Consider the following 17,920-nt stretch of genomic DNA (forward strand, 5'->3'; position numbering starts at 1 on the left):
ATCAAGTGTTTATATTTACTTTGCTTTAAACTGAAATGTGTTGATTTATTGATTCTATGAAACTTAGAACATGTCAAGAAGCTGGTTTTTATTTAAAACCAAACTGAATTAAAGGGTCAGCTATTGCTCCTTATTGATAGTCCCTTTCTTAATGGAATTTCTGTTGTTTTCCTTCATGCTTCTATCAAAGTGTAGTAGGGTATTTAGGAGAAGTTTGCTAAAGCTGATGGATTGTTTTGTTTTCTTTATTGGTTCTTTTTCGTTATATATGACAGTAGGATTCATTCTGACAATTATAAAAGCATGAAATATAATTCATTCTAATTTAGTCCCCAATATTTCCCCTTCTTTCCTCCTTCCCTCTGTTCCCTTTCCTCTACTGACGTTTCTGCTATTTACTTACATATATATATATATGCATAAATATATATATATTTAAATATATATATATTTAAATTAGTGTCTTGTGGATGTACATGTTGGTGATGTTCACTGTGGTATATTCATATATATACATAAGAAAAATAAGTCAGATTCATTCAACTGTCCTTCCCCATCCCATCCCTCCTCCCTTGCCTTCATTCCTCTGTCTACTCCACTGATATTTCTTCTACTTTTTTTCTTTACCCCTGTCACCAACTTATTTTGGATTAGCTTCTGTATATCAGATAAAATGTTCAACCTTTACTAATCTGTCTCCTGGTAAGACCCCTCCTTGGATGGTAAGTTAAATTTTTCAGATCTCTGAGACTGATAAAACTATCATAGAGAACTTAAGTGAAATAATTAATTTAAATGTAAGAATCTGGAATAATATCTGTTGAAGTAGCAGTGCACACTTATCATCCTAAATGTCAAAGTGTAGGGAAACTAGGATGAAAAGGACAAAATCTTACCGCAACTCGCCTCAGGTCCTCCCACTTCAGTGCAGATCCAGAGATAAAAGTTGTATAGGCCAAGTAGCACTTAAATATAGTTTCCAATTCCAAAGAAGGAGTGACCCTGGATAAAGCAATGTGGTGACAATGATGGGGAAAAGATGACTGGCTTAGTTTTAAAGGTTGTCGTACTTCTTTAGTGCATTTACTAGAACTCCTAATTTCCTCATAGAAAATATCCATCTTTCACTATTAATCCACGTGGTTAGGTGATTTTGACACAAACTACTTAATTTCAGAGGCAAGTCTATAGCTCAGGCCTAAACAATCAGTGATATGAGAAAATACAAATCATGGTAGTACCATAAAAAGAATAAAGAAATTACGAAGTATGAAAAAGTTCACTATGGAACCTAAAAATTCCATTACTCAAAAGATAGAACATCTTTAAACAAATGTGAATGTCATATAATGGTTTCTAAATATATAAAGCAAAAATGAACAAAGTCAGAAGGAGGAATTAAATCTGCCAATATCATGAGAAATGTAAACAAGTCTCTCTCAATTTTGACAAATCAAGGAGGAAAAAAATTCAAATATTTCGAACACATAAGTTTTAGATTTATTAATTCTATAATCAACCTATAGAAAACCATTTTTCAAGGGCACGAAATACTTATTAAAATGATAATAAGCCAATAAAAAATACTTCAACAAATTGCAAAAATGTTACTATACATATTATGATCTCTGATCTGAATATATATTTATTTTAGAAGTTAAAAAACAAAATAAAAATTTTCTTCCCATTTAAAAATTTTAAAAACTGATAAAAATCTTGCAGGTTAAGATGAAATCAAAATATTTCTTTAAATTATTCTTTAGAAATAAATGATGTTAAAAATATTAAATATACATGCCTTTGGATAAAACAACAGCAGTACTTTAGAGGAAATTTATAGATTTGAATACTAAGATTAGAATAAACTCAGAGCAGATCAATAAAGTCAAAAGTTGCTTCTTTGAAAAGTAACCTAATGTTTTGGGCAAAAATGATAAAACAGACAAAGAAAAGAAAGGAAAAAAATGACACATAAATTGAATGAAGAAGACATTATACATATAGGCAAAGGAAATGTCATAAGAAAAGGAAATAAATTATGCACATAGGATTGAAAAGAAGGAAATAAACTGCCTTTATTTAAAATGATCTGATAGTTTACATTGAAGCACCTAATAGTACTACAGAAAAAATAAAAAACAATAGAGAAATTTATGTGAATTAATATACAAAAGCCAATTCTGTTTTTCTATATCATAGAAATAAATATACACAAACATATATGTACAAAATTGTATATATATGCTCTCTAACTAAACCATCAACAAAAACAACAATTTATTGCTAGAATATTTGAATTTAAGGAAAATGTAAAGGTTTTCTTTTTGACAAGAAGGAAAATATTTGCAACAGGAAGGAAGATCAGAGATGCAAGAAGAAATAGAAACAAAATTTAGCAGGGTAAATTTAATGAAAAGTAGTATAGAACTTTGAATTGAAAACTATCCCATATTATTAAGAGATAATAAGAGCTAAATAAATGGATACCCATAGTCTAGGCAGACTTGCAAGGAGTGTAGCATGAAGAAATCAATTCTGAATTCTAAAGTTTCAATTAGATTCACATCGTATTTCTACATTTTTTTCATAGTACAGTATAAAACAATTTTAAAATTTGTATGAAAGGTAATGGGCCAAGAAAAGCTTGTCAGTTTTTGTAGAAAGTGAAAGAAATAAAGAAAAGATGGAACAACCTAAGATGTATAGGGTTAATTGGGAAGCTTCAGTAATAAAACATTTATTATTAATGTAATTATAGATAAATTGAAAAGATAGATAGTAAAGAAAACACCTATTCACAGTGGTGGCATGTCAGATTCCTGAGCAGGCAAAGGATTTGTTCAATAACTGGCATTGGCAAAGAAACAGGTGAGATTTTGTGTGTGTATTTTACCATATAAAAAAGCAATTCCAATGAATTAGTAACAAATTAGGATTTAAAAAAATTTCTTAGGGGAAATTACATTTAAATATAACTAAAATATTAGAAGAAGGAAATAATTTCTAAACAAAAACCAAAAAAAAATTGTCAAATAGAAAAAAAATTAAGAATTTGACTATAATAATATTAACAACTTTTAAATATCAAAGCTATCTAATTGGTGAAAAGATGTTTCAAACTGGAAAAATATATGTTTAAGTTGCATATGAAAAATTAGTGCAAAGATTACACATTTCTATGAAATAAATAAATAAACCTCCCACAAAAATCAAGTAGAAAAGTGGACAAAACAATAAATGGAGTTAAAAACTCAATGGATGGATTTATAAGTAGATTAAACACAGATAAAAAGGCAGAGAACTGGAACCTAGGTCAGAGTAAAGTCTCCAGAATACAGCACACAGATGCAAAAATTTAGAAAAAAAGGAGGAATCAATATAAGGAGGAATCAATATAAAAGGGAAAGGGAGAAATACATTTAAATAGTAAAACATAAAAGATAAGCATAGCTATTGTTAAGAGTCCCAGAAGAGAGAGAGAAAATGGTGCTATAGCTAATACTTAAAGAAATAATTGAGACTCTTCCAGAAGTGAAAAAAGACACCAATCCAAAGACACAGGAAGATTTATGAATCCTAATCATGATAAATGAAGAGAAAAATCAAGCCTATACACATCAAGGTAATTTTCATATTAAGAAAAATACATGATCTTCTAAGAAGATACCTCTTTAAAGAGAGAGTTCAACTGACTTCCTAAGAGCAGCAACAAAATACAGAAATCAGTGGAATAATAACTCCATGGTTCTTAAAGAAACAATTGCCAACTTATAATTCTATATCCATGAAATTATAGTTCTTATAGTTTATAAGATAAAAATCAAGAATCATTACCTCATCATCACCATCAACAAAAACAACAATTTATTGCTGGAATATTTGAATTTAAGGAAAATGTAAAGGTTTTCTTTTTGACAAGAAATAGTTGCAACAGGAAGGAAGATCAGAGATGCAAGAAGAAATAGAAAAAAATTAAGCAGGGTAAATTTAATGAAAAGTAGCATAGGACTTTGAATTGATAATTTTTTGAACATTAAATAAGTGGAATCATGTATATAACTTACAAAGGTTCATATTACATAAATATGATAAGTAAAGTATCTTACATAAATAAGAAAAAGACTACAAGTTCAGGAGAAAAATGGATGAGATAACTTAATCATCATTGCACTAAGTGGCTTATGAATATAGAAATATTCTTGGACTCATCAATAAGAAGAAAACTTCAATTAAAACCATAACATTATACCACTATTTTATAAAATAATACCTACAAGAATGGCTGAAGTTACAAAGATATTCTTACGCATTAGGATATAGAGCAAATGTTGGTAGGATGCAGGACAACAGCAATTCTTGTGGCTGTTGGGGGGTGTTCATATTGGTAAAACCATTCTGCAGAAGGTTGAATTACAGGAAGATATTTGAACTTTACTAATTTGAAATTTTATTCCTGGTTAAAAAGACACAAATATGAGAATTTCCACAGCACTATTCTTCATAGAAGCAAAAATATGGTGGGATTTGGAGGGGGGAATACCACCAATAGTAGAGTGGATTAAGAAAAATTGCAGTATATTCATATGACAGAGTACTGTAGCACTAAGCCATGAAAATAAGTATGGCCCTATCTAGTTGCCATGTAGATGAATCTTACAGACAGGATATTGAGTAAATAAATTTATAACCTGTTTTCAAAAAAGAAAAAACCTGATATTCTAAGTGTTGCAACTATTTGTGACAATTAAATATTATAAGGTATAATGTTTGAATTTTAATTGCTTTTAGGAACTAAAGATGGTGTTGTAATTGGAGAGAGTGATGTTGGTTAACTGGCAAGGGAATATTTCTTGATTTGAGTGGTGGTTACATGAATATTCACTTTACAGTTATTCATTTTAAAATACATCTTAATTTTCTTTTTGAATTAAATACCAGACCTTAAATTTTATGACAGAGTTATAGTACATGAGTATGGTAATTGGCACCAAAACAGGCAAGAAGACTGATGGAATAGAAGACAGAGATAAATCTACGTAAATACAGTTATCTCATATTAGACAAAGGTGCCTAAAACAGGAGACTATCATGCCAAGTGAACTAAGCCAATACCAAGAAACCAAAGTTCTGATGTTCACTCTGATATGTGAATGTTAACACAAAATGGGGGTGCCGGGGAAGAGTAGAAGTTCATTGGATTTGACAAGGGGAATGAAAGGAAGAGAAGAAGATGGGAATAGAAAGGACAGTAGAATGAATAGGACATACTTTCTTATTTTCTTATATGAATACGTTACAAGTGTAATTCCACATCGTGTACAACCACAAGAAAGGGAATTAATGTGCAATGTATGTATAATACGTTGAGACACACTCTGCTGTCATTTATATCTAAAAAACAAAATTTAAAAAAGGCACCAACAACATACATTGGAGAAAAGATAGTTTCTTCAAAAAACAATGCCAGGAAAACTGGAATTCCATATGTAGTAGAATGAAATTTGACCCCTATCTTTCTGCACAAAACTCAACTCGAAGTGGATCAAAGACCTCCGAATTAGACCAGAAATCTTGCACATACTAGAAGAAAACATCGGCCCAACACTCTATCATGTCAGCATGTGAAACAACTTCCATAGCAAGAATCCTAAAGCACAAGAAGTAAAATTTAAAAAAAATTGATAAATAGGATGACATCAGACTAAAATCTTCACAGCAAAGGAAAGAATCAAGAGCATGGAGGGAAAGAGAGTGAGACAGACAGACAGACAGACAGACTACAGAATTGGAGAAAAATCTTTGTCACCTGCACCTCAGGTAAGGTGTTAATTTCCAGGATATACAATGAACTAAAAAAAAATTAACACTTAAGAACCAAATAACCCAATCAATAAATGGGAAAAAGGAACTAAACAGACACTTTCAAAAGGAAATTATGAACAGTCAACAAATATATGAAAAAAATGTTCATTTCTAACTATTAGAGAAATGAAAAAAAAAAAGAAAAGAAATTACACTGAAAATTTCATTCTACTGCAGTTAGAATGGCAATAGTCAAAAATACAAGCAACAATAAATGTTAGCAAAGATGTGGGGGAAAAGGTACACTGATACATTGCTGGTAGAACTGCAAATTGGTGCAACCATTATGCAAAGCACTATGGCGATTCCTCAGAAAACTTGGAATGGAACCACCATTTGACCTAGCTAACCCACCCCTTGGTTAATATGCAGTGGACTACAGTGATGTAACCACATTAATGTTTATAGAAGCTCAATTCACAATAGCAAAACTATGAAACCAACCTAGATGCCCTTCAACAGATGAATGGATAAAGAAAATGTGGCATATATACACAATGGAATATTACTCAGCCTTAGAGAAGAATGAAATGATGGCATTTGCAAGTAAATGTATGGAGTTGGAGAATATCATGCTAAGCAAAATAAGCCAATCCCAAAAAACCAAAGGCCAAATGTTTTCTCTGATATGTGAATGCTAATTCACAATAAAGTGGGGGCGAGGGGAAAAATAGAGATACTTTGGGTTAGGCAGAGGGGAGTGAAGAGAGAGGAGCAGGTATTGGGGTAAGAAGGATAGTACAATGAATCTACATTATTACCCTATGTGCATATATGATCACACAATTGGCATGATTCTACACTATGTACAACCAGAAGAATGAGAAGTTATATTCTATTTATGTATGATGTGTCAAAATGCATTCTAATGTCATGTATAACTAATTAGAACAAATAAAAATACACAAAAATAAATGGGTAAATGGGAGAAGATCAGTAGAGGGACGGGAACAAGGGGGAGGGAAAGGGAAGGGAAAGGAGAGGTACTTGGGTCTTAATTAGGATAAAATATATTCTATGTTTTTATAATTTATACCAAAATGTATTTAACTGTCATGTATAACTTAAAAGAAACAATAAAATAAATTAAAAAAAAGATAAAAAAGTCTTAAACATGGCACTTAATTATTTCCTTGAGATTTACAAGTTAATAGAAGTTTTAGTACATTTTTCTATACTTCAATAACCTGTCTGTAACCCTTAGAAAATTGTTTTGCCTAACTTTTGTTCCTACTGGATTGCTTAATGTTGGAGTAGTTAAAAAAGTCATGCTACACCTGTGATACATCAACTGGATTTATCCTCTGTGATATAGATGATAGACACATAATAAGGAAAGGCAATCTTTTAAGTGTTGAAAAATAATTTTGAGGAGATGTACAGTATAGTATATCATAATGTGCTACTTGAATCTGTAAGAAACAATATTTACTGGCCATAATGATAAAAACACTGTTTTTGTAATGATATAAGCACTGTACCTGTAACTGCAAATTCTAAGATAACTATACTGAAATGAAGAAAGGAGGTAGTTGTGTGGAATTGGGTAATGCTCATCTGCAATCTCTGGTGGTTAATCAATCCTACCTACAACTGAGAAGTCAAAATTATATTCAAACATGGATCCAAAGTTAGAAGAAATATTAAATCTGAAAGAGCTGGCGTGGTTATCTCTGAGCAGTAGGACTGGGGAAAGAGGGAAAGAATGAGAGTTTTATGATGAGTATTTTCCTCTTTGATGTGTAAACTATGGACATATATTATTCTCTTAACTGGTAACATTCTCCTGGATGACCACCCCAATCTGTCCCATGTCCTAACAGTGTTGAAGTAGGTGTCCCTTCTATGTAAAACAGCAATCACATACTTGCCTCTCTTTACTCCTGTTCTGAGTTCCACATTTAAGTAAGCGTATGTGTACATGATTTTTGTTTATCTTTATCAGCATTATTAAATGTTTCCAGTCTGAGAACTGATAAATTTTTTTAGCCAGAGGAAGTTCTCATCTTTTAAATTGTATCATGAAAAATAGCACATATAAAAGTATATAAGATATATTCATTGAATAAAAGAAATGATATAAAGTCTACATTCATGTACCCCTTCATGCATGATAATAATAAAAATTACTCAAGAAAAGAAGCTTTATATCATTTTCATTCCTTATTGTGTCATCTCTAAGTCTAGTTATCTGACTCTTTCAGAGTTTTTGAAAGCTGCATGATTTCAATTTATGTATTTTGCTTGATTTAGCCATATTTTTGTTGCATGTAACTTGTATCTTGAATTATACAAATATGAGTTAATAACCTATATGAAATTTCAAAGCATACCTTAAATCTTTTGATAACTTTGTTACCAAAGAAAGAAATGTGTTCCTTTCTCTATCAGTTATTCATTTTTGCTTAAATTCTTGCAAGATCTTTGTGACTTAAAATAGCAAGAAGAAATGTGAAGGGGAAAATGACCTCAGGGGAAAAAAATCAAGTCCAGCATGCACACTTATAACATCTGATCTCAGGGTCAAGCTCCAATCAAGAATGCAACTCTTAAGATTCTTCAGAGCACGGAAAGATGTGGGGTCGTACCCTGAAGATTCTCTCAGTCAGGTCAAGGGACTTTAGAGAAGTGAAGAGAAATCTGTCTTCAAGGAACCGTGGATATGACTTGCTCCCATTCTTTGGTTTGATGTGGCTCAGTTGGGTGATACTTCTGTTCCATGTGGTTTTGTTGGAGTGATTTCTATGACTGCATTTGGCTGAGAGCTTTAGTGGGCTTCAGTGTCTGAGATGACATCATTTATGTATCTGTTGATGTAATGGTGCTATCTGGAACAGCTGGCAGCTGGATGAGCTTCTTTCTCCATCTGAATGGATGATTATAGACTGAAAGCAGAAGCTGTCAGACCTCGTCAAGGATGGCTGGCCATAATGGACACGCTATTACTTGTGCACATTTTACTAGATAAAGGAGTCAGAAAACAGAGCAGATTTCAGTCAAAAGGCCATCCTGGATTTAATAAAGGGGAGTACGGAACTCCACTTTTGATAGGAGGAATGGATTATGTGTAAGTATTTGGAAGCAACAGTTTTCTAAAAATATTCTACCATAGTCTTCCCTCTGTCTGGCTGCAAGAATTCACACCCTTACCTTGTACAAAACATTCTCACTTTCTCTCCCCAAAGTCCTATGTTTTTATGGCATCAACTCAAAGTCCTGGATCTTCTCACCTAAATGTGATCCAGATCTCATGGGTCTCCTCAGGTATAGCTCCACCTAATACAAGGACTGGTGAACTGTGAACTAAATAGGTTCTTAAACCATCAGCCAACATACCATGATGAAGTAGAGATAGGAAAATTGTAATGGACACTCCCAGTCAAAAAGGGTTGGGGTAGTAATGAAAGGATATACAGAAATCTGAAGTCTATCCCTCTGAAATTCTTAAATCTATTTGAGCTCATATTATTGGAACCCCTTACTCTCAGGGCAGAGAATCTCTTTACGATTGTGATCCAGTGCGCAGGTCTGTCCTCATGAGCTAATCCATTTCTCCTTGATTCTTGCCTCTAAATTCTCACCTTTCCTTTCTCCAATAAATGGCCTATGTTTGCACTTGAATACCTGTTACTGTCTGATTTCTGCTTGCATTAGATTAGGAGCTTAGAGCATGCTTTTCCTTATATACTCTCTCTGTCTCTTCTACTCCAAACTGTCAGGACTGTTACTAGTAAAATTTAAGACTTGAAAATTTTCTCTAAATCTTATTCAGATTTATGTCATGCCCCAAAAATCATATTAATGATTCCTTGGAGACAGGTCTCTCTTAAAGAATGTCAGGCTTCCTGGAATAATGTCTCAGCTTCTTGGAGCCCTTTGATCTGACTGAGAGCATCTATATGTCACAACTCTACCTGTTTCTGAAGTCTAAAGAATCTGATAGTCACATTCTTGATTGAAGATTGACCCTGAGAGCAGATGTTATAAGGGTGCACATTGGACTTGAATTTCTTTTTCTCTGGAGTCATTTTCCCTGTGATATTTTTTTGGCTAGTTGGAGAGACTGTTCTGGGCCTTTTACACTTCCTCTTAATTCTGCTTCAAAACTAAAGAATTTCTCAATAAAGACAAATTTATTATAATATCATACATGATTAAACTAAAATAAGTGAGACTCAGTATTCTTTGGGGGAAATCTTCTTAGCCAACTTCACAGTTTCATGAGGTACATTTTCTATCATCCATGATATTGCCAGACAAAGTATTATAGAAATTCTACAATGATAGCATTGGTTGTGCTTCCTCTAGTGCCTGGTAGCAACTTCTTTATGGTCTTTCTGGCCCTGCCAACAGTCTCCATGAAACCCTTCTAGCCTCTGTCTACCTTGGAAAGGGCCATTTTGACTCCTAGAAAGATAGTACTCCATTTCCAGTATCAATTTTATCCATTTCTGCAATGATGTGGAAACAAAACTGCTATTCATTGATAGTGCAATAAAGTAGTAGAAGATACTATTGTATATCACATGTGATGATCCAAAATCATGGTGGATTGTGCAGTGTGCTCAACTATAAAATACTTGAAGGCCAAGGTGATCCCATAAACCATCCTATGTAAGATCAAAATGCCTTTTAAACCTGGCTAATTTATTTAGTGAATGATGTTTGAACAATCAATCACTGGAGAAAAATAATGATGTTATTTAACTCTCTGAACGTCACACACACAATGAATCTCAGAGAGCTTGGATATTAAAAATATGAAAACACAAGAAGCCTACAAAATATTCACTTAATCCTATAACAGAGGTCTAAAAAGGTCAGAAAAGCAAAGAGCCAAAATAAATGAGTTTTTCGTTTAGAACACATGCATATTAAATGCTTCCTTGATAATATAAAAGCACAAACACAATTAAAAGGCAGAAAATGGTGAAACATTACATACAACGAAAGATACAAAAGAGTTAATATCAAAATATATTGAGTATTAAAAGTCAATAAAGCAACAGATGACTTCCCTGATAGACCATAAAACAATAGGGATTTCAAAAAGAAAGGAGAATAGTTAAAACACACAAAATTGTTCGAATATACTAGGAACTAAAATTGAAAGTTATAAAATGAAACAATAAGAATTCATTTCATACACTTCAACTATACTTTAAAAATCTCTGTATTAAATATGCATTCCCCAATGTTTGACAAACTCATTGATTTGAACTCTGCTAGTGGATAGGTGACTGCATAGAACAAAAACTTCATCAAGGTCAGTCTCTTCTACTCAATTTGCATTTCACACTTCCCATTCTGAGAATTAGCAGCTAAATTAATAATAAATGTGCCATATTTGTGCACATAATTATGGTCATGAATGATGATAGCAAGTGTAGAATAACCTAAATGCCAGCTAATAGAGCCACTTAAATAATATTAGCACACATTTAGGAAAGCATCTGAGGTAAGATATATTCCAACATATTTGCCCAGGTTAACTCTGGACATGATATTGTTTTTCTTTTTCTTTCTTGTTCATTATGATTTCCTAAAATTGCTGTGAATATTACAAAGGAAACTCTCTTCAATTAAAATATGTGTACATATTTCAAGTATTAATTTAAACCCATGAACCTTATAGATACACTTACTCTCCCAGAAAAACAATCTCAGTGTTGATTTCCCCTGACTTGTGGCGTAGAAAATTCCTCAGGAAAGCAGTCACGCTGTCTACAGTGATGTTTCCACAGACCACAATGAACCTAGGCAGCAAGAATAGGCAGATGAATCATCTGAAGAACAGAAGTACTATGGTTCACAGGGAATGGATTCCAAGACTACCAAAGATACCAAAATTTGCAGGTGCTCAATCCTGTATACCTCAAATCATCATTTGATTACTTATAAAACCTAATGCATTGTACATGCTATGTAGTTACTGCACTGTCTTTACCTACTTGAATATGCACATAGTTTGCTATAGATTTCCACTGTAAATCATTGTCAGGGAATGATGACAAGGGAAATGTATGTCATATTCATTTTTCTACAATTTCTACCTATGGTTCATAGAATCCATTGATAACAGCTTCTTGTTAGGATTTAGTGATGGACAATTAGTTTAAGCTTGATTACAAATAAATTTAGTTTTTAATTCCCAGATTTTTGTAATAGAACACTAAGGGCAGCATCTCTAATGTACAAAAGAAGCACCAGACTTCTGTAGTCTTCTAGCTCATCTCAAATGAGGCATGTTTCCAAACACCTGAATAGCATGTAGCTTTTCCAGGAGCACAATTGTTGATAGATTTGATGAAACTATTAATGACCTACAATGGATTTTCATTCAGTTTTATCCCCTTGATTCCTGATGGTCTGACAGACCTTTTTTTTCCATTGAGGAACTGAGGCTCAGAATAGTTCAATCCACTTTCCCATAACCAAATGGAAAATACCATGGTTGAGCTAACCCCACATTCTAGATCATTTCCTTTTATCTCTCACATTTAAAAATATCAGGTAGATACGAAAAAATAAGCCCTATGGAGAGAAATCTAGGACAGGTACGGAAATAGATGTTTTTAGAGTGAAAAACAGCCATCAGTTTTCTTAGGCTTAATATATTTGAAAAAAACTGTTTTTTCCATTAATCACTTATGAAAATTGAAAGAACAATTCTAGCCTAAGTTAACCTAAAATTTTCTTAGTGGCTGATTTCTCATGCATTTCATATACCTTTAGTGAAATGAAAAGGAACAGATTTTGAGACTTTGACTTATCTAGGTTGTTATATAACTTCATCTTATTTATTTTTTCATTAATTTCATCATATTTTTCCCTTTCTATTTAGACTTCTTCTCAGTCAACCATAGTTTGTTTTTTGTTTTTTTTTCTAATCATCAGATATGGTAAGGAATCTCTCCAAAGGGATTAATCTCCATTGTGCCTTTTTATTGTGTGTTCTAAATGAAAAACAATCACATCAAATTTAAGACCTCCAATGCCTTCTTTTCTTTTTTTTTTTTAGTGAAAAATATAATGAAAACCAAGGTAACATAAATTCACAAGAAAATAGAATAAAAACCCTTCCACATACAGTTTTCCTTCTGGGAATAAATGGTCATAGCTCGGGCAAAAACAATGATTTTAGAAGTACTGTGGAAGTGGGTAAAAATTGCTCCTCATTGTAGTAAATCTTTGCCCAAAAATTAGCTCCAAGGTTTAGGGGAGTTTTACCTAAGACAACTGAATTACATTAAGTATTTTTAATTTGAACCATGGTTTTAACTTTATCCATTATGTAAAGTTTGCCACAAATTCACCACATGATGGAAATGAATGAGATAATTAGTAATAGAAGAGGTTAATTAATGATAAAGAATGTAGATTTGGATTAGACAAAGTGAAGTGAAAGGAGGGGAGGGGATATAGAGGTAGGAATGAAAATAGAATGGATCAGATATTATTACCTTATGTGCATATATGATTACACAACCTGTGTAATTACATCATGTATAACCAGAAGAAAAGTTATACTCCATTTATGTATGATATATCAAATACATTCTACTGTCATGTATAACTAACTAGAAAAAGACATTTTAAAAAGAATGTAGAAATATTGCCATAATCACTACTACTTATTGACAGTGAATTATGACATTATCTGCCATTTTAGTTCTACATATTTTCAGAATGAAATTGGTGTTTATCAAAAAATAAAGAAATAAAGCCAGGAGGTAATGAAGGAAGGGTTTTCATGCAAAAATGCAAGATAGCACCTATCAAAGAAGACTCTCAGACCACAACCTTGGACAAAATCCTCCAACCTTACACAAAAATGTGCTCTGCAAGGGCTTCTGCCTGACAACTGGCTATTCAACTCACACTGGTACCACCTCTGTTATTAGTCTTTGTAGCCAATGATTATTCTTTCAAGATATCTTCTGTAGTCTACCCCCATATCACCTTTATTGTTTATCCTGGGCTCAAAAGTTCCTCTGACCTCAGCCTCTCAAGTATCTACTACCACAGGCATGCACCACTTGGCCAGCTTTCATTTCACCTTTAAATCACCCCCACTGCCTTTACCTTCTTGAATATACTCAATGGAAAGATGTATTCCCATGACAAATTTCTTCCATTCCCAATTTAATATCATTGTTCCTTGGAGAATCTCCCCCTCTCCATTATTTAGGTTCATGTACTTGATTTAATGCCCTTATAATCACTGTATAGTAGTTTGCATCAAATATTTATTTGTGTGGTATTGATACTAGAATAGTCCCTTCAGTGATGGAGCAACTAGCCAAAATAGTCACATTTGATTCTGTAACCAGGCCAGGTAATAGGCGTCTATAATGAGATATGTAACTAGTAGAATATGTGAAACTGTAGAAATTACACGTGAAAGATACTTACTTCTTCCCTTTGACCACTTCATAGGAACTGGTGTATTTCCTTTTGTTAGCAAAAAGTTCCACCATTTCAGGGATATAATTGGCAAATAGAATCTAAAGTGATCAGCAGATAAAACATTAGGATTCATTATGTTACATTTAATTAGTGGATTATAGTTATACATCATATTGGGGTTTATTTTGACACAGTCATACAAACTTGGAATATAATGTGCTCCATCCACTTTAATCCCCAGTACATCCCCTCCTCCACCCTCCCCCTGTTTTTCTTCCTCTACTCTACTGGTCTTCCTTCTATTTATTAGTAATTTTTAAAATTAGTGCTTTGTAGATGCACAGAAAGATGAAATTCACTGTGGCATATTAATATATATAATAGCATAATTTGTTCAATTTCATTTTACCATTCCTCTCCTTTCCCATCCCTCTACCCTCCCCATCCATCCCCTTCCTATGTTCCACAGATCTTCCTTTTGTTTTCATGGAATTTCTCCCCATTTCCCCTCTTATTCAGTCTAACTTCCTTGGTGGATATCCAAAAAAACTTAAATCGATATGCTATGGTAATATAGTAAGATATGGAACCAGATCAAGTGCCTGTCTACAGATAAATGGATAAAGATGGGGTGTATGTATATACAAAATGGAGTTTTATTCAGCTACAAAGAATGAAATTATGCTGGTAAATGGATAGAACTGGAGAATATGATGCTAAGTGACATAAACCAGATTCAGAAAGTCAAGGGTTGAATGTTTCCTCTCATATGTAGAAGCTAGACCATAATAAGATCTCACTATTTTGACAGATATTCCCAAATTCCAAGACTATAAAAGAAGGCACATAAAACTTTCTTCCATCTGTCAGGGGATATGACAATTAGCTGCATTTTAAAAGGGAGCCCATTTTTCTTGATTAGTCTTTGGATCTGGTTAAAATTTAATAAAATGCTTTTCAGCATACAAAAGTGATAGAAGCAAAGATAAGGAAAAGGTCATCTCTCTACTGGTTTTGCCCTTCATGACTTCCAATTTCCTTCTTCATTCTGACTCTGCACTATTTCGGCACTGGAAAAATGCAAGGATTATGGGGCTGAGGGAGCTTAAGAGATGATGATTGATATGAAAGGATGTAACACTGTGGACAGGAGGGTATGAAGATGAGGTGGAGTGCAGAACTCTCTTATTTTTTTTTCTTTTGGTACCAGGGATTGAACTCAGGGGCACTTAACCAATGACCTACATCCCTGCCCCCACACCCTTTTTACATTTAGAGACAGGGTCTCGCTAAATTGTTAAGGACCTCCCTAAGTTGCCAAGGTTGGCTTTGAACTTATGACCTCCAGCCTCAGCTTCCTGTGCCAATGGGATTACAGGCGTGTATCACAGCTCCCAGCTCTGTTATGATTTTTAAGTAACTAAAATAAAAGTCACCAAAAGAAAAGGAGCCTTCCTTTGCCCTTATTAAACTCCTGAACCAAGCATAGATGTCCACTTATCTGAAATTAAATGCTGATGGGTAAGAGCTTACTCATTTGGGCTGAATGAAACAGAACTTTTCCAGATCAAATCTCAAATGTTCTTCTTTGGAAGAAAGACTTTAATTTGATAATAAAAGATGAAGGAAGATAGGTTTATTCAAATTAAGGTAGAGGCTAAGGAAAGTTTTCTTCCTTTTCTATCCTTCACCTCTGGAAACCAAGAAATTGCACCATGGGCTCTTGGGGATGCAGTTAATAAAGTATGGGATTTATGCTTCTTTTCATTTTCACATGACACCTGCTTCAAACTTATGTTGCTTTACTTCTCATCACTAACCAATATTTTTTTTGTACATATAACTATATTCAAAAGATACTTAAAAATACTGTTCACCAAACTCCCCAGGGTGAAGAACATGATAAAGGTCCGTCCTAGGGATGTCTTGGCTACCACATCTCCAAAGCCGACAGTTGACGTTGTTGCCATGACCAGATAAATGGACTCAAAATATGTTATATTTTGTGAATTTCTACCTTTGAGCCAGGGATCACCAGAATTTTCTACCTGTTCAAAGAGAGAAGACTTAGATCTCTGAATGGAATCTAAGGATAAGTTCAGAATGAATAGGCAAAAACTCAGATTAATCTCAAGTTCATCCAAATGAAAAATTAAAGGGTTCTGAGGCTGCTGTGAGGGCTTTGCACATCATGGTTGTGACTGTAAAGCCTCAGTTCTCTTCCCTGTCATTATTGCCGAATCTGAGGGGACATGTGACTTGTGCTCAGTATCTGAAATACTCCATGGTATGGGGCCATTGCCCCCACCTCTCTTCCAATAAGGCACACCATTGCATAGTGGAATTCAGGGACTCTAAAGGCTCTCAAGTTGAGCAGTTACCACTCATCTTTATTTACTAACCAGATCAGGAACACCATTAAGGATAGGAGCACTTAAATGTTCATTTTAGTGAGCTTAAGTACATGAATACTAGCATTAAAAAAAAAATAACATGAGTTTCCCAAGTATTTCCCCTTTCCACACAGACATATTTCCAGTGATTAAAAAAAAAAAAAAAAACTCTGAAAAATATTTTCCCATTTTTTCCCGTCTTTACATTTTAAGCAAACTAAATTTATTATATTATCTTTCTTATATTAAATAATTAACAGGCATTTTATTTGAGTGTTATAAATATGCAAACTATATATTTTATGTTATTATTATGTATATGTGCCATGCATTTTATATGTTTATACTTTTATGTAATTTATAAGTATGTATTTATACACAATTATCCTTTTTTCCCTTCTTTTGACATTTTTTCCCCATAGCTTACATATTTCTTGATGTTTTCCATTTCCATTTACCAACAATGATGATAAAACTTTGGAGATGTCTGGAGAAAGTAGGTGCTTTGTTTTGTTTTTAAAAACTGCAATGGAGATCAGAAGTCATGTAATTTGCTCAGATATTTGGTCACTTTTTGAGTGATGTTCTAAATACAGAACTTTTTCTGATTTTGATGGGGTAGGGAGTTAAAACTGTTCATTCCTTTAACCCCCGACTCCGAAATAGAAATGAGGTTGTATGTCCATACTTAATTCCCATGGCTGACACTGGATATTGTTACAACATGCACTAATCTGCTTCCTCTGACTCTCCGAGTCTTCACTAGTTTAAAACTAGTATATATCAGATGAAAGCCAAGTTTAAGTCACTTCTGTATATTGGGACAGTTTCCTTGAAGCTTAAAGTCCATCGTCTTTCACAACATCTTGGCAGAGTGATTCAATATTATCCCCGAGAAACATGTTGTATAGAGAAAAGCAAATTGGTTCCAATTTGAGAATATTCTTCAAGATAATTTAACCCTTTAAATTTTAACTCACCGTCTTTGGGAGTATTTATTTCTTCAGTGTTTCAAATCCCTTTCTACTTCCCTGGCATCTCTCTAAACTGCCCATGTAGTTTATGGGGGAAGAGAGTTGGCAGCCTTCAGCCGGCCCATCTGTTCACTCTGCTCTTCCTTTTATCATGTTGGCATCAACCCATCAGATCAAGATGGAAAGTAAGTTAAAGTTAAGGTAAAGGGTTATGGACCAGTGGTTTGATACTGAATGGTTACCTAACTCCCTATTTTAAAACTGAATTTCATGTTTTTAAAC

At 33.4% G+C, this 17,920-nt stretch overlaps 1 protein-coding gene across 1 annotated transcript in view; it reads right to left on the reverse strand.

Annotated features, from left to right (window-relative positions):
- KCNU1 (potassium calcium-activated channel subfamily U member 1) overlaps positions 1 to 17,920 on the reverse strand; it is a gene marked incomplete at both ends in the record, with an annotated part of 140,251 nt that overhangs the window by 88,789 nt on the left and 33,542 nt on the right. Inside the window, 4 exons of the mRNA XM_079141742.1 lie at positions 897 to 1,002; positions 11,508 to 11,618; positions 14,278 to 14,369; positions 16,149 to 16,319. Of these exons, the coding sequence (XP_078997868.1) occupies positions 897 to 1,002; positions 11,508 to 11,618; positions 14,278 to 14,369; positions 16,149 to 16,319 (480 nt within the window). The remainder of the gene's footprint in view (positions 1 to 896; positions 1,003 to 11,507; positions 11,619 to 14,277; positions 14,370 to 16,148; positions 16,320 to 17,920) is intronic.

Source organism: Sciurus vulgaris (assembly GCF_902686455.1).
Source record: "Sciurus vulgaris genome assembly, chromosome: 5".
Classification (NCBI taxonomy): Eukaryota; Metazoa; Chordata; class Mammalia; order Rodentia; family Sciuridae; genus Sciurus; species Sciurus vulgaris.